Source organism: Cebus imitator, unplaced genomic scaffold (assembly GCF_001604975.1).
Source record: "Cebus imitator isolate Cc_AM_T3 unplaced genomic scaffold, Cebus_imitator-1.0 Scaffold279, whole genome shotgun sequence".
NCBI lineage: Eukaryota > Metazoa > Chordata > Mammalia > Primates > Cebidae > Cebus > Cebus imitator.
In genome coordinates this window covers 2,329,055-2,346,448 of record NW_016107594.1, presented here as the reverse complement: position 1 = coordinate 2,346,448, position 17,394 = coordinate 2,329,055, and the positions used below count along the sequence as shown (strand labels likewise).

The 17,394-nt window shown below is 42.7% G+C and overlaps 1 protein-coding gene across 2 annotated transcripts in view; it reads right to left on the bottom strand.

Annotated features, from left to right (window-relative positions):
- CSMD1 (CUB and Sushi multiple domains 1) overlaps positions 1–17,394 on the bottom strand; it is a 2,110,588-nt gene that overhangs the window by 531,339 nt on the left and 1,561,855 nt on the right. For both annotated transcript variants that reach the window (XM_017501161.1, XM_017501162.1), the window contains exon 12: positions 13,759–13,871. In XM_017501161.1, coding sequence (XP_017356650.1) covers positions 13,759–13,871 — 113 coding nt within the window. The remainder of the gene's footprint in view (positions 1–13,758; positions 13,872–17,394) is intronic.

The window sequence follows — 17,394 nt, the reverse complement described above, 5'->3', positions numbered from 1 at the left end:
AGGGGAGGGGAGGGGAAGAGGAGGGGAAGGGGAGGGAAGGGTAGGAGAGGGGAAGGAAAGGAAAGAAAGAAGGGATGGAGGGAGGGAGGATTAGCATTAGTAGGAGGGAGAAGAGCTTGCTTCAAAGGAAATGAGAAAGGATCACATGAAAACTTGTACCCCTGTCTTCCAATACATGAGGTCTACACAGCATAAAGCACCAACCAAAGCACTGACAATGCGCTTCTCAACCTTTGAGACTGCTTCTTGAAATTAGGTGGCTTGGCAAGGGCGGGAAATCAGTTCTTATTTGCATCAAAATGGCACAAACCTGAAGAATTTTAGAGGGAAGTTAAAATTAAATAGGCTTATTCTTAAAAATATCTGGGAGACTAAACTCAATGTCCTTGTTTTTAAAACTTTTGAATCCACATCAGCACAAACAATATGATCTTGTTTTCTCCACCCCTCTGTTATATGACAATGCATTATTGGTTGGCTTTGTCAAGTCAGAGGGAACCCCCAGCTCCCTCCATCCCTCCCATGCCTAAGGATACCCTGGTATGAGAAAGTGAATCTTATTCTTTTTCTACCTTTTCTGTATGGTAAAGAAGAAAATGAACAAAATACCTCATATGAGAGCATTTTTTACGGAGTTTCTCTTTTGTCACCCAGACTGAAGTGCAATGGTGTGATCTCAGCTCACTGCAACGTCTGCCTCCTGGGTTCAAGCAATTCTGCCTCAGTCTCCCAAGTAGTTGAGATTACAGGTGCCCACAACCATGCCTAACTAATTTTTGTATTCTTAGCAGAGATGGCCTTTCACCATGTTGGTCAGGCCAGTCTCAAACTCCTGACCTCAGGTAATCCTCCCACCTTGGCCTCCCACTGTGCTGGGATTACAGGCATGAGCCACCAAGCCAGCCAAAGCAAAATTTATATCTATATGAATTCATATAAAGTTTTAAGCCTCACATTGTAAAGTTTCCAATTATTTTAGACATTTGAACATTCAGACATTTAAGAAAAGCTGTTGCTCCAGTCTTAAGACTCACACAGCTTGCCATAAGCAAGCCTTCCAAAGTGGAAAAGCCAGATAGGAGACAGGGTCACCAACTCCTCCTTATCTCTGCAGTCCTCAGGAGCCTCTCGTTCCTGGATTGAGACACACATGAAATTCGGAAAATCATCTGGTGTGCTAACGGTTTCATTTCATTTACGTGTCCTGCACATCAGGACTTGCTCCAATGGCAGATGTGGACCATGGGTCTCTGACCCTCAGCCGTCCTCCAGCCTCTGATGAGATGGGCTTTTGGGCCTTAACCCCTCTGTTGCCCACCTGACTTCATGACCTTTCTCTGTCATGACCTAATCAGGATGTTTCAGACCTTCCTGCCAAAGCACATGGTTGCACACAAGCTTCTCCTATTTTCCTAAACAATTTAGAAAATGCATGGCATTTAAGGCCTCGTGAACGTCAGCATGTGCTTCGTGGCCATCTACGTTGGCATGGGTTTGCACTTCGCACCACTATGTTGCTTCCTACTATGCTTAAACCTAGTTGTGTTCACTCCTATCCCATCTTAGCACTGAAATATTCCTGGTGGAGATGTTTCAGTATCCGAGGTAGCAATCACATCTCCTTTGGCTCGCTAATCATTCCAGGAATTAGCGTTTCATAAAAACGAAATATTCAGAGCTATTGATTTCTCTCTTTCAGAGGTGGGAGCAAAGCCTGCAGGTGACCCATTCTCACTGTCCCTTATGGATGAGGCTACTATAGGATGGGGGGATTCGGAGCAAACTGGATGCTGAACTGAACCCCGAGCCTGGGGCTCTTGGCTGATGCTCTAGCACTGCACTATCCTGGCCCGCTTGTCCCAGACCCCTCGTGCGGGAGCCCTCCTGCTCTACTCTGACCCTCCACACGCTCATCCTGCACTTCCTCACCCATAGCCCCTCATGCTGCACTCTCAGCCCTGCAGGCCTTGTCCTCGACTCCTCACCTGTACCTCTCATCCTGCCCTCCTCATCTTGGACTCCTCACCTCTATCCCTCATTCTGTATTCCTCATCCTGTACCTCTCATCCTACACCCTGCATCTTGCACCTCACATCCTGGACCCCTCAGCTGCAGCCCTCATTCTGCACTCCTCACTCTGTACTCCTCACTGTATGCCTCCTCCTGTACCCCTCATTCTGCACCTCTCTTCCTGGACCCCTCACCGGGACCTCTCATCCAGCACCCCTCATCATGCACCTCTCATCCTGGACTTCCTGAACCTGTACCCCTTGCCCTGCATCCCTCATCTGCACCCCTCATCCTATACCTCCTGACCATCAACCCACATCACAGACTTTTAGCCCAAGTCTCAATCACCCTAATGCCTCAGTTTCTCTCATTCTCAGCCTCACACAGCACAGACTTACTTTCTTCTCACTCCCTTTCCCAAGAGAAAAGCAGAAGAAACGGAGCTCCACATGCTCACATGTTAAAGATGAACTACAGATGAACTAAAAGAAATGCACAGGAACTGAGTCATCAAAACTGCACGCCACACAAGAGCGTTCCTGGCTTAGAGGCAGAAGGGCATGTACGCGGTTTAAAAAATACAGGAAGACACGCCTGTAATCCCAGCACTTTGGGAGGCTGAGGCCAGCAGATCACCTGGGGTCAGAAGTTTGAGACCAGCGTGGCCAACGTGGTGAAACCCTGTCTTTACTAGAAATACAAAAATTAGCCAGGCATGGGGGTGGACATGTGTAATCCTAGCTACTCCAGAGCTGAGGCAGGACAATCGCTTGAACCCGGAAGGCGGAGTTTGCCGTGAGCCGAGACTATGCCATCCCACTCCATCCCGGGTAATTGAGCGAGACTCCATTTCAAATACATACATACATACAAACATATATATATATATATTTTTTTGACAAAAGAGTAGTTTCATCTGTAACTTTTAGATCAGTAATCCAAAATATGATAAATTTTTAAGTCAATACAATTCAGAAATTTTAGCAGACTTTTTTTAAGATCATAAAAACTCAGATAGAAAGTGGGAATACCAGAGGAAAAATAATAAAGATAATGAGAAAACTAAAAGCAACAAATTCCAATTGAAAGGAAAAACTAAGAAAAAGTGAGTCCTTGTTGTATCTGACGCAGGGATCACAGTGGTAAAGATATGGGAGAATGTTACCACATTCACATACTCACAGTGCATCAAAGTGAGGAAGACAGCTATGTGGTTGGTGAAAACAGGAAGTTCATTCCAGGTACAGAGCCTAAAATATCACCTAGAAGTATACCTCGTTAATTTCACAAGCTCCTTCGTAATTCACAGATAGCATTCTCAGAACTTTCATTCCCACCTGAGGCCAAACACAGACTGGAAAATGTCTCCCAGGAAGTTTGCTCTAATGTAGCCCTGAGGCACTTGACCTCCCTGTCATTGCCACTACATCTTATCTCAGTTTACTTTGAAACATAATCTGTGAGAGTGCTGTTGGGAAGGGAGAGTGTAATGTAGCTGGAGCTAATGGGCCACTAAACCTGGAATTTAAATGTCAAATTTCTGCATTAGAATCTAATGTTCCCCCGGTACCACTTGCTCTCCTGACTCATATAAGCTGATATATTTAAATATTTAATAATGGCTTATCTCACATTAAGAGCAGGCTTTGCTTATAATTCACTCATGCATTATAACTCAGAAAATAATAGAAATCAGGAGTCAATGGTACTGATATTTTTCTTAAACCTAAGATTGTTCTGAATGTCAGCACATCATACATATTCTTCAACCCCATCACCAAAAAAGTGTGGTTACTGGAAACTCAATATTCTTCTGCTATTACTTTGTTTTAATTTTGCTTCAATAAAATCCTATGTTCATCTTTTTGGTCTTGGGTTAAGACAATGGAACTCCAGTTGAGCTAGCTGGTAATTCACCTGAAGAAAATAACAGCAACAATGAACACATATAATCTATTAATTTCAGTTTCAACCACTTAATTACTAACAATTTGGTTTGTAAAAGGCTCTTAGTACCTTTGGTTACTAAATGGCTCACCAAGATGGAGACATCGTGTGCTCTGCAATGGTCAGAAACAGAATTGAATAAAATGGGGCTGTTTCTCAAGGACTGAAGGACACACAAAACACTACCTAGGAAAACTGTAACCTTAGCTAAAAGGGAGCTGCTGCGGCTAGCCACAGGACAACAATGGAAGGAATTTCCAGCCCAGTGAGTTGCCCAGGAGAGGCAGCTCTTAAGCTGGGCCTTGGGGAAGGGAAGGAGTATTTCCCACCCAAGGGGATGAAAGACCTGCCTGGACAGAAGGGAACTGGTGTGAGCCCTGGTATGGGGGAGACTGTCGGATGGGCAAGGATGGCAACCGCACAGTGTGGCTACAGCATCCACCCTGCCGCTCTGGACAGGACAGGGCAATCCGGAACAGTGGCAGAAATTCAGTGACTTGCTCTACTGTGGCTGCACCACGGTGGGGGCACCCAGGAGCCACCGATGTAGAAAAAAGCTGATTCATGAGCCAGAACAAGCTGTGTGAGCTGAGGAGAGACAGGCTGGGTGTGTGCCTCGCCCTGCTGGCTGACATGAGGCACAGGGTGCAAAACACAGATGCCATCATATTACAGGAGTCGCACGGTGGATCCTTCTCACAAAATCTCTTTGCAATGCAGCATCAACGCCACAGAAACACACACTCTTAAGCCCACCATGACCCAAATCTCCATCTATGAAGACCCCCGGGTGATCTCCACACATGCTGCAGTTAGAGACACGGACAGGAGCAGTGGACGGCACAAATACAGGTGCATGGGAGATCTGTGAAGAAACGCATCCCTTTGGCAACAGGGAAATTTCAACCAACAGCGGCAGAGCACCCACCACTGAAGGGGAACTCCTGGACAGTCCAGGGGTGGTGGACTCGGAGAACCAGAAAGAGCAACAGACACATTTCAGGAACTGGCTCCCAAAAGGTCATCATGCAGGGACTCAGGCACTCAAGAATGAGGCTGTCAACACATGAATAGACTTGGGTCCTGGGATCAGAGGAGCATCAACAACCAGAAACAGTGTGTTGACTCATTGGCTGCTGGGCTAGAATTCCCCAAATGTTTAAAACCTAAACTAAGACTTAAAAAAAAAAAAAACTGGAGTGGGCCTAAGATTACTAATAAAGGTTAAACGGGCCACCGTAATGCTGCAAAAATCTAAAGAGCTCAGAAACTGGCTAAGACACTCACTGGCATTTTGCATGTCTCTAAGGAGCAGCTATACGCCTGCAGTGTGTGCATGGCTGCACAGGGGCAGAGGATATTCCTTCTCCTGGGAGGAGAGGCGATTAAACCACGTTTGGGATGGAGGCAGCTCAGGGTGGTAGAGGATTGTGTAGGAGCAAACCACATAATCTTGGATGTGAGGCTTATTGGGGAAAGTCATCTCTGAGGTGAGATGGGAAGATCAGCAAATGATCTACAAGTTAAGTCCATAGAAAAATGATCCCTGTTGGGGAGATACACATGCAAAGGAAAACGAGAGGGAATAAAAGGACTGGAGGATCTGGAAGTCGCCTGGGACCAACGTGAAGTGTATGTGGGCAGTGGACAGAGATGAAGATGGAACTTGATAACCAGTTTACAGAATATTCTGTGGACCCTGGGAAGCCTCTAACTGATTTGAAACAGTGTATGAACACTCTCCGTTTTCATTCTTTAAAGACAATAATTCTGACTGGCCCCCGTGCATGGGCGAAATAGAAGAGGTTAGTAAAGAGATATATGAAGTTTTTCGGCCACTGCAGCGGCCACCTGGAGGAGACACTGTGGAAGCTGCCTACGGGTAAAAGAAAGAGATATAAAGGAGGGATGGGACAGAAGGGTATTTACTAGATGGAACGGACAGAAATTCATGAAGAAAAAGAGAACAGGATCATCCGCCACCAATGTAGCTGAGAAGAAACAAGACAAAAACAACAATTACAAATCTGTTGTCCAAACCCTCAAAGAATATAAGGAAATCATCTTCCCTGGCTCCTAGACAATGATGCTACAGTGTGAGTCCCAGGTCAGGAAGCTTGTTCTAGAAGCAAAGAGCTAAGCACCAGAAAGGCAAATACATCTGCTTCTGGTCCCAAGGACAGAAGAGCTGGTTTGGTTTCAAGGGATTTGCAGGGCAGTAACAGTAAGTTTGTTCTTTAGCGTATTAAACTGAATGGCAGTCCGCAGGAAGACCCATTGAAAGGAAATTCAAATTTACAGCACACAAGTTCACATGGCAGGACACTTTCCCCTGCACAGGGCTCACTGCAAACTCAGGTTCCACCATCGAATGTGGCCCTGGTCATTCTGCCAGAGTGGGCTCATAGCCGCGCACTTCTCAGTGAGGTGCTCAAACAAAGGCCTCAATTTAGAGCAAAGAAGAAGATGCAAGGACTGCTGACCCTGAGACCCAGCATTGCTGCCATAGACTGCGAAGTCCAGAAGGCTTTTGCTGGGTAGAATGAGGCAACATGCTTCTGAAGGCATGGCTGAGAAGCCAGCTTGGAGAGGATGCTGGCAAGGATGGGTTGCTGTCCTGGGGATGTGGCCTTCACCCTAAGTCCGTGGCCATAATGCTGCGTCAGTCACCAGAGGCTGGCATACACGGGGCCAGGAACCAAGGAAGGGAAGCAGGAGTAGCTATCTCACCTCCACCACAGGAGCTGATTGGGATCTCTGCTCCCCAATCTCTCAGCTTTAGGCTGCGTGGCTCTAGAGCACCTGCTTCTCAGAGCAGAGCTGTCCCCACCAGCAGGAAGAGGAAGGACCTGTGAAACTGTAAGCTCTGCCTGTGGCCTTCAAGATCCTCAGGCCCAAGGCCTCGCCAGCAAGGGAAGGAGCCATCATCCTTTCAGGGAGAAGGGCCCTAATCAAAAGAAAAAGCTGGTGCCCCTGTCCCCATTGAGAAATATAGGTGAGTGGGACCACCTATCCATGGCGACTCTCTTACATGTGATAGAACACAGACAAGTCCAGAAGCCACACCTGAGCAGGGCACTGTGAGCAGAGAATGAGGCCCTGTGAGGACTCGGAACTGCATCGTCCTGCCCCAGCAGCCACCTAGCACAGCCAAGAGGCCAGCTAAGGAGGCAGAGCCTCAAATGGGCTGGACAGGAGGGCAGCAGTGAGTGTGTACAGCACGTGATCCTGGGAAACGAGGCCAGCCAGACCCTGGATAAGCTATTTCCATATGGAGAGGACTGAACAGTGACTGCTGGGCTGTATGTGATCCCACGGGCACCACTCAGGTGCTGTCTTCAGAGCCAAAGCCTCACCCCCAGCCGCTGGGAACCCGTACTTTTCTCTTTAGCAATTGCGCCCAGCCGTGTTCTGTCCCTCCCTGGGGGCCACCAATGTCAAAGGTCAATGGAACCAAGCCCAGCCCAACTGCTTCAGTTTGGAAGACTATCCAGGACCACCCTAGCTCCAGACCTCCCTGTGGTATCATTTAAGGCAAGGGTTCCCAACCCCCAGGCCAGGGACCCATACTGGGCCTGAGCTCTGCGGCCACATTAGATTTTCCTAGGAGCATGAACCCTACTGTGAACCACGCTTGCAAGGGATCCAGACTGCACACTCTTTATGAGAATCTAATGCCTGATCATCCGTCACTCTCTCCCATCGCCCCCACATGGGACCATCTAGTTGCAGGAAAACAAGCTAAGGACTCTCACTGATTCTACGTTATGGAGAGTTGTATGCTGAATTACACATTACTATGTAATAATAAAGTGCACAGTAAATGTAATGCACTTTGATCACCCTAAAATCATCACCTCTCCCAGTCTGTGGAAAAACTGTCTTCCTTAAAACCAGCCCCTGGTGGCAAAAGGCTGGGGACCTCTGATCTAAGGTACCTGCTGTAGTCTGAATGTTTGCGTCCCTCCAAATTCCTACATTGAAACCTAACCCCAGATTTGATGGTTTTCAGAGATGGGCCAGGCTTTAGAGGATGATGACATGATGAGGTGGAGCCTCGTGAACAGGCTTAGTGGACTTGTGAAGGACACTGAGGCTTGTGGCCTTGCCCTGTCCACCACGTGAGGATGGTGAGAGGACGTCATCTATCAACCAGAAAACAGCCCTCACCAGACACTGAATCTGCTGCTGCCTTGATCGTAGATTTCCCAGAACTGAGAAAAAAATTCCCTCGTCTCTAAGCCACTCTATCTGTGCATTCTGTTAGAGCAGCCCGAATGAGCTAACTGTGCACCTGTCATGACTGAGCATGGTTCAACTTTTCCCTCCACCCAACCTCACTTCCTTCTCTGCCTTACAGACAATTCTAAGCATCCAAGTCCACTCCCAAAACCTCCTGCTACACAAGTCATCCACTCAGACTTTGCTTCTAAGAAAAATGGTAATTTGTCATAGATTTAAGACAAGCCCTTGAAAAAAAAAATTATATCCACCTTAGACATAAGACTGTATTTGTTGTAAAAAAAGGAGGTACACATTATAAATGCTTTGTGATGGTCACCTGGGAATTCCCACAACATGTAAACAGAAGGTTATTTGAAGCTACTTCCTGCTGCTTCCCCTTCTCTTTAGGGTTTTAGAAGTCACTCTACTATTCTAGCAGGCACTGTCCTGCCTGAGTAGCATATTGGCTTCATGCTCACAAAGACAGGGGCATGAGCTCAATTTCTACATGGACCAGTGAGCTGTCCTTGGTTCAGGTACCACACCGTGTGCTGTCACTGCACCTGGACCCTTTTCAGTGTGGATAATTTCTCACCCAGAGAACATGGATGAGACTGGGCTAAGTCAAGCCAGTCCAACCACACAAGACAAGATACCTCCAAGATTACATAACATCAACGCTGTCTCAGAAGCTCCATCTGCTAAGAATGATAAAGATGCTGCTTTTTGAACCACATCCTACATTCCTGTATTGAGTGCAACACAGTCTCACTTTCCCATTCTTCCTAGGAGCACAGACCCAGGGCTATAGGCTGAGATACCAACGCTAATCTCTACTGTCTTATCATCAGCTGATTCACCGGCCTGAGGAGACACCTCAGTTTCTTGTGTCAAATGGTGATGCTGAACTCAAATAATTGTACTGGAATAATTCTTAGTATTAGCCCAAAATGGGTCTTGTTTTCACTACACAGCAGCATATCACAGGGAACATTTCTTTTAATTTACCCCCTGCTAAAATTTAAATGCTATGGCAAACTACATGAAACATGATTTGTGGAGACGCAGTTCATCAACTTGTGTGATGAACTTGTACTGAATCTTCTTTTCGTAACAAAAAAAATGCTTCCAAGTAAATTCACCTTACTCTAGACAGAGAAGCCATAAAAGCGTGGGGCCATTACAATAGCAAATGTGTAACTGCTGGTAAAGATATCCAGGGATCAAGTTTTCTTCCTGCTAACATTCCTCATGGCTAGAACCCACTGTGGTTACCAGGGAACCCAACTTTGAATTGAGAATAGGGTTTTTTTCCTTATTTTCTGGTGACTAACAATCAGTTTCTATGATATAAGGTAAATATTTTATTTTCAAATATAAAGTGGAGAAACTATGCCCTGGGCTTACGTTATCTTTTCTTACAAATTATTCTGTGACTTAATATTTACATGGATTCTACCTATTATAAATATGATTTATAAATCTATCAATGATTTATAAGTATATAAATCATACATAGGTAGACTCCACATATACAGCAAATGTATATGTAAATTATATATGTAAAATTTATTTTGAAAATATATATTAGCCACATAGAGTTTGTTTATGTATGGTCAGTGTTGTCTTATATGGTTCTACCATAATTTATTTACATCTGGTTTCTTAGCATTTGGACTTTTGAACATATTATTTTAAATTCAGTATTTTCATTTGTAAAATGGCTTTAAACAAAGCTCACCTCCCTCCTGTCACTTTCTAACAACTAACAGAATCTCCTTCAAGAGCTCTCCTTGTTTTTTAAACTTTGCATTTTTCCCCATGATTTGCTTAGGACAAATTATCAAATTGCACTCTCTCTCTTGTTCTGCATGTGTATAATAAAGATACACGCATATGCTCATATGTATGCACGTGCTTATATATTACAGAATATGTACAAGACACACTGTGTCACATATACTTGCCAACTGAAGTCTAGCAAGAGCATTTGTTTCTGTGAATTGTTCTTCAGTGTTTGCTGCTGGGGCCTCGCCAGCATGGACCCCTGCTGTTTTTCAGTCCCTGAGCTCTTCCCTGCCTGCTCTCCACTCACTGTGATTTTTAGGAGACGTACAGGCCCTGGTTTTCACTTCTCCACCCTACTTGCTTCATAACAAACTCCTCTAAAAGGGTACACTAATTGAGTAAACCCCCCAGATATCTTGAGGAGATGGAGGAGAGAGAAGTGTCTTTGAGGAGTTAGAGACAGCACACACAGAGAAATCTCAGATATGTCCAAGACTACAAGCCCAGGATGATGCAGGCCACAGTGGGTGGAGTGGACCCCGGGTCCTTCCTGTCCATGCATCCTGAGGGAGCCTCCTCATCATTAGTGTGTGCCAGCGGTGGTTGGTGAGGGTGCCAGGAGAGCATCCTCCAGGGAGCTTTTCTAAGAGACAACAGTGCCCAGTGTAGCAGAGATCATGAACAACTTAGGGTAAGAAATGTGATCCAAAGATTTGAGGCCCCCAAATTATCTTACACTAGTTACAAGCCTCAGGTTATTCTTAATATCTTGGCAAGGTTGGGGCAGGCAGGTCAGTAAGGGGTGACATGGGTGGCCTTCGATAATGAGTGAGGTTAAACTGATAGCTACTTTGTTAGGATGGAGTCCCAGAAATTCAAGTTCATGTTAAGATGATGTGGCATTTCTTGCATAGCAGTTTGCCTAGGGTTTGCAGTCTGAGGAACTGTGACTCCAGGTATGAGTGTACACTCATTGAACATTTCCAGAGAGACACATGAGAAAATGTGGAGAGCTGTTCCCTCCGAGGATGTAAGGAGCTGGAGAGAAGGAGTCCTTAAAATTCATCTAAACACCCCTCAGTTGGGTTTACACGTCTTACTGTGCACACTATTATTTATATGATGAAAACATCATGTTTGTAGAAAAATCTCAAAATTAAAATGAAAAATGCATATGGAAACAGGAGCTAGAATTTCTCGAGTTCTTACTCTATGTGTTATGAGCCTTCCATGTTTTATCTCAGTTGATTATCCAATAAAATTATGAAGCCATTGTGATTACTGTAACTTTTTAAATGATGAGGCTGATACACAAAGGGTTTAAATAACTTACACTAAGGTTCAGTTACTGAGCAGCAGAACCAGTATTCAGGGGAGCAGCTTCAGAGCCTGTGTTTCTAACACGAGATGTCGGCAAAAATCAGGCAACATCAAAATACAGAACATTTAACGTTATGTAAACATACATTGTATATATTTTCTGATAATGTAATTTTTTGTTTTGTTTTGTTTTGAGATGGAGTCTCACTCTGTTGCCCAGGCTGGAATGCAGTGGCTTGAAATTGGCTTACTGCAACCTGCAGCTCCCGGGTTTAAGCAATTCTTCTGTCTCAGCCTCCTGAGGACCTAGGACTAAAGGTACTCACCCACCACAAACAGCTATTTCTTTTCTTTTTTTTTTTTTGTATTTTGAGTAGAGATGGGGTTTCACCATGTTGGCCAGGCTGATCTGGAACTCCCGACCTCAAGTGATCCACTCCTTTTGGCCCCCCAAAGTGCTGTGATTACAGACATGAGCCACCACACCTGGCCTGTTTTCTGATAATATAATTTATGAACAATTATGCTTTGAGTCCAATAATATAAGATTATGTATATGCATAAAGGTCACCTTTATAAATGACTCACACTTAGTCTTCAATTGTTAGCTTATTATAGTACTCTGGAAATACCCAGTTTTAGAATGTCTTCTGTTGTTATAATCTCTTAATTTTTTAAATCCTCAAATGTTATATTAGTTACCTGGTTTTAATTACATTTTTACCTTTGGACTATTTTGTCAAAGATAATACATGACATTGAATTGGCAATCTCTCAAGGACTGATAGCCATTCACATTTTTATGACATCTCATGGGTGGCTAGTGAGACTGTTAACAGAGCACTAATTAGGGTAAAATGTAATTATAATTAATGTGGTGTGGTCATTCACAGTGCAATACGACACATGGAAGAATATTTACCTTTCAATGGGACTACTTATGTCTCTGCATCATCCAGGATGCACAGTTTGGGCATGACGCCCCTCTTCTTTTCCTGGTACCATAAACCTGATGATGTGTATCTCAATCCTGCTGAAATCAATGTACTGCAATTTGCCTTGTTGGGAAGTGTTTGGTATTTCACTGATGATTTTAGATTCTACCAAAGGCACTAGCAAATGCAGGTCATGTGGAAAATATTCTATCTCCATTGTGCTTTCTTGAATAACTATACAGTCACATTAAAGTTCGATTGAAGGTCAGGTCTAAAAATCCAAATGTCAGGAAGTATTCAGCAGTTACCTCTGCATTCTAGTTTAAATCTCTGAATGGAATATAAATATAAATTTTCGTTGTAGTATTTCTTATTAAAAAGGATCATTAAGTCCCCACCACACCACATGTGTCAGTAACGAGGGACCTATTTCACACTTTGTAGATGAGGATACTCCCAGGTGGGCCCACTCACCGCGGGCCTCTTTAGCATTGTGACCCTTTATTCACATGGTAAGAGACAGCGGACATGCTGTCGCGTGTTCACTCACATGGCCTCACGACCATGTCCCCTACCATGCTTTTTGTTTTAGGATTGGTGAATGCTTTTTGATCATCTCCCTCATTGATTTCATGGGTAATAACTTCTTGTGTTATTTTTCAACTCCTAAAACTATTCCTACAGTATCCCACTTGGAAAATAAGAACATACTGTCTATTTACTCAAATTCAAAAGGTAAAATACAATGCCAACAGCTCCAGACAGTCTCATTTTTACCTATACACATACACATCTGTCATTTCAAATATGTCAAGGAACTCAGTCACTGATGAAGGAACCAGCAGGATATTTTAAAATCTATTTCAAAGGAGAATCCAAAGAACACAAATACATAGACAATCAGAAATACTGAAATAAACTTGCTAATAGGTTTAAAAGTAATCAATATCTGCAGAAGAATAATCAATTCCATCCCTTTCACAGGAAATTCATTTGCATTTCAATGGTTCAGAAATTATTTGCATTGCTATTAGTTTTCTATAACTTGTAGAGTCGTAAGCTAGCACAAAAACAATGACAGGCACAGAGCTTTCATTTCAAATATTTGAATTTGACTCATAAAATTTTATGATTTCAAGTCTTTTCAGGTTCACTATAGTGTCCTTTCTATGTTTTCTCACATTTTAAAATCTTCTATAAAATAAAAAAAGGTTTTGAGAAATAACAGACAATATGATATGGTTGAAAGCTCCATACACATGCCCACATTTCCTAGTTTACACCTAATACTTCATCTCATTCTGTATTTCAACATGATCAGAGCACATAACATGGCAAGTCAAGCTTTCAGAAGTTAAACATTCTCATTCACAAAGGGAATATTTGTAGACTTTAAGGAAGTTACTAACATGATTCCTATTTATCAGCATTGATCTGACTTGTTGATTTTACTCATACCTAACCCATATAGAATGGTCTCTGGCCTCTGTTGGAATGCTAGCTTTAAACCCTGTTAAGCATGTCCTTGTCATACCTTGGTAAACAGCTTTAAACCCAGGAGAGCCAATGCTATCATCCGACTGCAGATGTAGCCACATCTGGTTGCTCATGCTCACGATGAGGTCAGGAACACTGGATCCCGTGAGCCTGCACAGAAGAGAAATGTCAAAGCCCATACGTAAGACAACAAGTATACTAACTCCCACCTCAAAGGAGGGTCTTGCTGCTTTAAACAACCAAATCCTAGACATATAGAGGGCAAGATGCTCTTTCAAAGACTATAAAACCTCATGTCCATTATATTAATATTCAAACATAACTATCAATGATGCTTTACAGATTATTCTATGACTGCCAATCTCTACATTTTCTTTTAAAAAATCAACTTAGGGCAACCAGCCATCCCATTTTCCTGGAACCGGGGGACTTCCCCAGGTGTAGGAATTACAGTGTTAAAACTGGTACAGCCCTTAAGAAAAATATGGGACCAATGGTCATCTGAAGGGATGAGATGTGCTCTGTGGTTGTAGGGTTGTGTAATATCATGCCATCAAAGAAAAGTATCTCAACCACAAGAAACTGTATGGGTTCATTCATAAAATGTTTTGATTTTCTAGTCTAGAACTAATATGCAACTTTATCACAAAGTCTCCTTTTAAAATATATTACAGGTAATTATACATTAAGAGAATTTTGAAAAGAACAGCATGCATAGCTGAAGTAGATTTGGCAGTGTTTATTGAACACTCCCCCTGCATATTAATGTCTGGGTCACACCAAATGTGAGTTTCAGTGAAGCATTCAGTGTGTATTAACAAAACAGTCACATAAGGGCTGCTGTCAGCCAGTGAAAAGAAACACTAAATCCATTGACTGAACTCAACATGCTGACAGAAAAGCATGTTGAAATAGAAAAAGTGTAAGAAAAAAATCAATTCAACCAAAACAAATGTCCCTAATCAAATAGGAAGCTTGGTCTTCAGCAAAGTAGTTTGAGGAATACTAACACATGATTTGCCCTATCAATTGTATCATGCGTCTATCAACCACCATTCTCACCTTGGGCAGCAGAGAGTACCAGGTGCTTCAAAGGAAGATTAACAACTGTCACTATATGTGACGTAACTCATGCAACGTTACACGCAAATCGAAAAGAGGAAAGTATCTCTGCGAATGATGTGCAGTAATTAAATATGTATTTCTTTCTGAAGATTTGTCTTTTGTTGGCAACATTGTTCTTTTTGTTTGCTTGCTTTGTTGCCTTGTTTGAAGAGAGATATTTCTTTCTTCCTTATACATACATTCATTGAAGAGTAACAGGCCAAAAAGTGCACAGATCATGAACGTCTCTATCTGTATGAATTTTTACGAAGTGAATCGCCACACAGATCAGCTCTTACAGAATTACCAACTCCTGTCTCTATCTCTAAGTATGAATTTTTAAGAAGTGAATCGCCACACAGATCAGCTCTTACAGAACTACCAACTCCCCACCACCTTCTTGTACCTTCTTTAGTCACCATCCTTTGCTTCCATCTTGCCAAACCATCAGTTTTATATTTTTTTAAAGCTTTTTATAAAGGAAATTATACTACATATAATATTTTGTTCAAAATTATGTTGGTGAAATGTATTTATATTATTGTTTGTAGTAGTGTTTCATTTACTTCGATTCTACGTAGAATTTATATTGTGTATAAATGCAAGTAGGAGATGATTTGTATTTATAAATTCCTGAAATTTTTGAGATGATTGTAGACACACATGAATTAGGTAGTACAAAATAATGTAAGAGATCACCAGTTTTCCCCAATTATGACATCCTGCAAAACTATAACAGCCAGGACATTGAGATTGGTACAATCTACCAGTCCTGTTCAAACTTTCCCTGTTTGATTTGTATTTTGTATGCACGTGTGTATGTAGCTCTGTACAAACACATCACATGTCTCAGCTCCTGAATTCATCACCATAGTGAATGCACAGCAGCTCCATTCACTCCAAATCCTCTGGTGCTGTGCCCTTAAAATCACACTGATGCCCCTCTTGCTATACCCCTTCACTGTTCCTAAACCCTGGCAACCACTAATCTGTCTCGGTTTCTAAATTATTTGTTTTAAAAAATCATTCAAATGAAATCACAGTGTTTAACAACTTGGAATTCTACTTTATTCACTTAGCTTAATTCCTGGAAGATTTATCTCAGTTTTTGTTTATACCAATGGTTTGTTCCTTGTTTTTCCTTTTTTTTTTTTTTTTTTGGGGTTTCGCTCTTGTCACTCAGGGTGGAGAGCAATGGTGTGATCTTGGCTCACTGCAGCCTCCACCTCCTGGGTTCAAGTGATTCTCCTGCCTCAGCCTCCCAAATAGCTGGGATTACAGGCGTCTGCCACCATGTCCAGCTAATTTTTTGTATTTGTAACAGAGATGGGGTTTTGTCATGTTGGCCAGGCTGGTCTGGAATTCCTGACCTCAGGTGATCACTCCATCTCAGCCTCCCAAAGTGCTGGGATTACAGGCGTGCGCCACTGTGCATGGTCCAGTTTGTTCCCTTTTATTGCTAGGAAATATGCAATGTTGTGGATATATCACAGCCTGCTTAACTATCCACCTGGTTAAGGGTATTTGGCCTGATACTAGGTTTTGTGGATGACATCTAAAGCTGCTATGAACATGTGTGTGCAGGTTTTTGTGTAAACGTAAATCTTCATTTATCTGAGATAAAGTCCAAGAGTGCAACGGCTGCATTGTATGATCATGTTTAGTGTTTAAAGAAACTACCAAATTATTCCACAGACTGGTTGTACATTCCCACCAGCCATGTCTGAGCTCCCTGGATTCTCTGTATTCTCAACAGGTATTTGGTGGTGTCAGCATATTTTTTACGCTTGAAAACTGCCATGGCTATGTGCATTTAACTGAGTGCTAATGATATAAAACATTGTCCCATTTGTTTGCCATTTATACCTCTTCTTTCATGAGGTCTCTCTTATCTTCCTTTTAATTATTGAGAACTATTTTTATATTACATATTGTGGCATAGATACCAGTCCTTGCCAGAAAGAAGCAGTTTTAAGTATGGTCAATTTTGGTATGGGTACCACATGCAATTATAACAAATTATATATATAACAAACTATAACAAATATAATTTGTTGTAAGTATTGGTTGCAGGGCTTTCTGTATATCGTTTGTTACGTACCTACCTACCTTCCTTCCCTCCCTCCCTCGCTTTCTTTACCTCCTTCCTTCCTTTTCCTACCTCCCCCCACCTTCCCTTTTCCTACTTTTTCCTACCTTCTCCTTCCTTTTCCTACTTTTTCCTACCTTCTCCTTCCTTTTCCTACCTTCTCCTTCCTTTTCCTACTTTTCCCTTCATTCCTTCTCTCCTTTATTCCTTCCTGCCTTTTCCTTCCTTCCTTTTCCTACCTTCCCCTTCCTCCCTCCCTTCCTTACTGTCTTTCTTTCTCTCTTTCCTTTTCTTTTCTCTCTTTCTCTCTCTTTACTTCCTGTCTCTCCTTCCTTCTTTCCTTCCTTCCTCTCTCTCTCTCTCTCCTTCCTTCCTTTCACATTCCCTAAGGTTAGTGAATATATAAAGGAAAAATATGTATCTTAAGTCAAATTCATGGTTGTGGGTAGAAGGAAGAGGAAAACAATGTACCATTTTAAT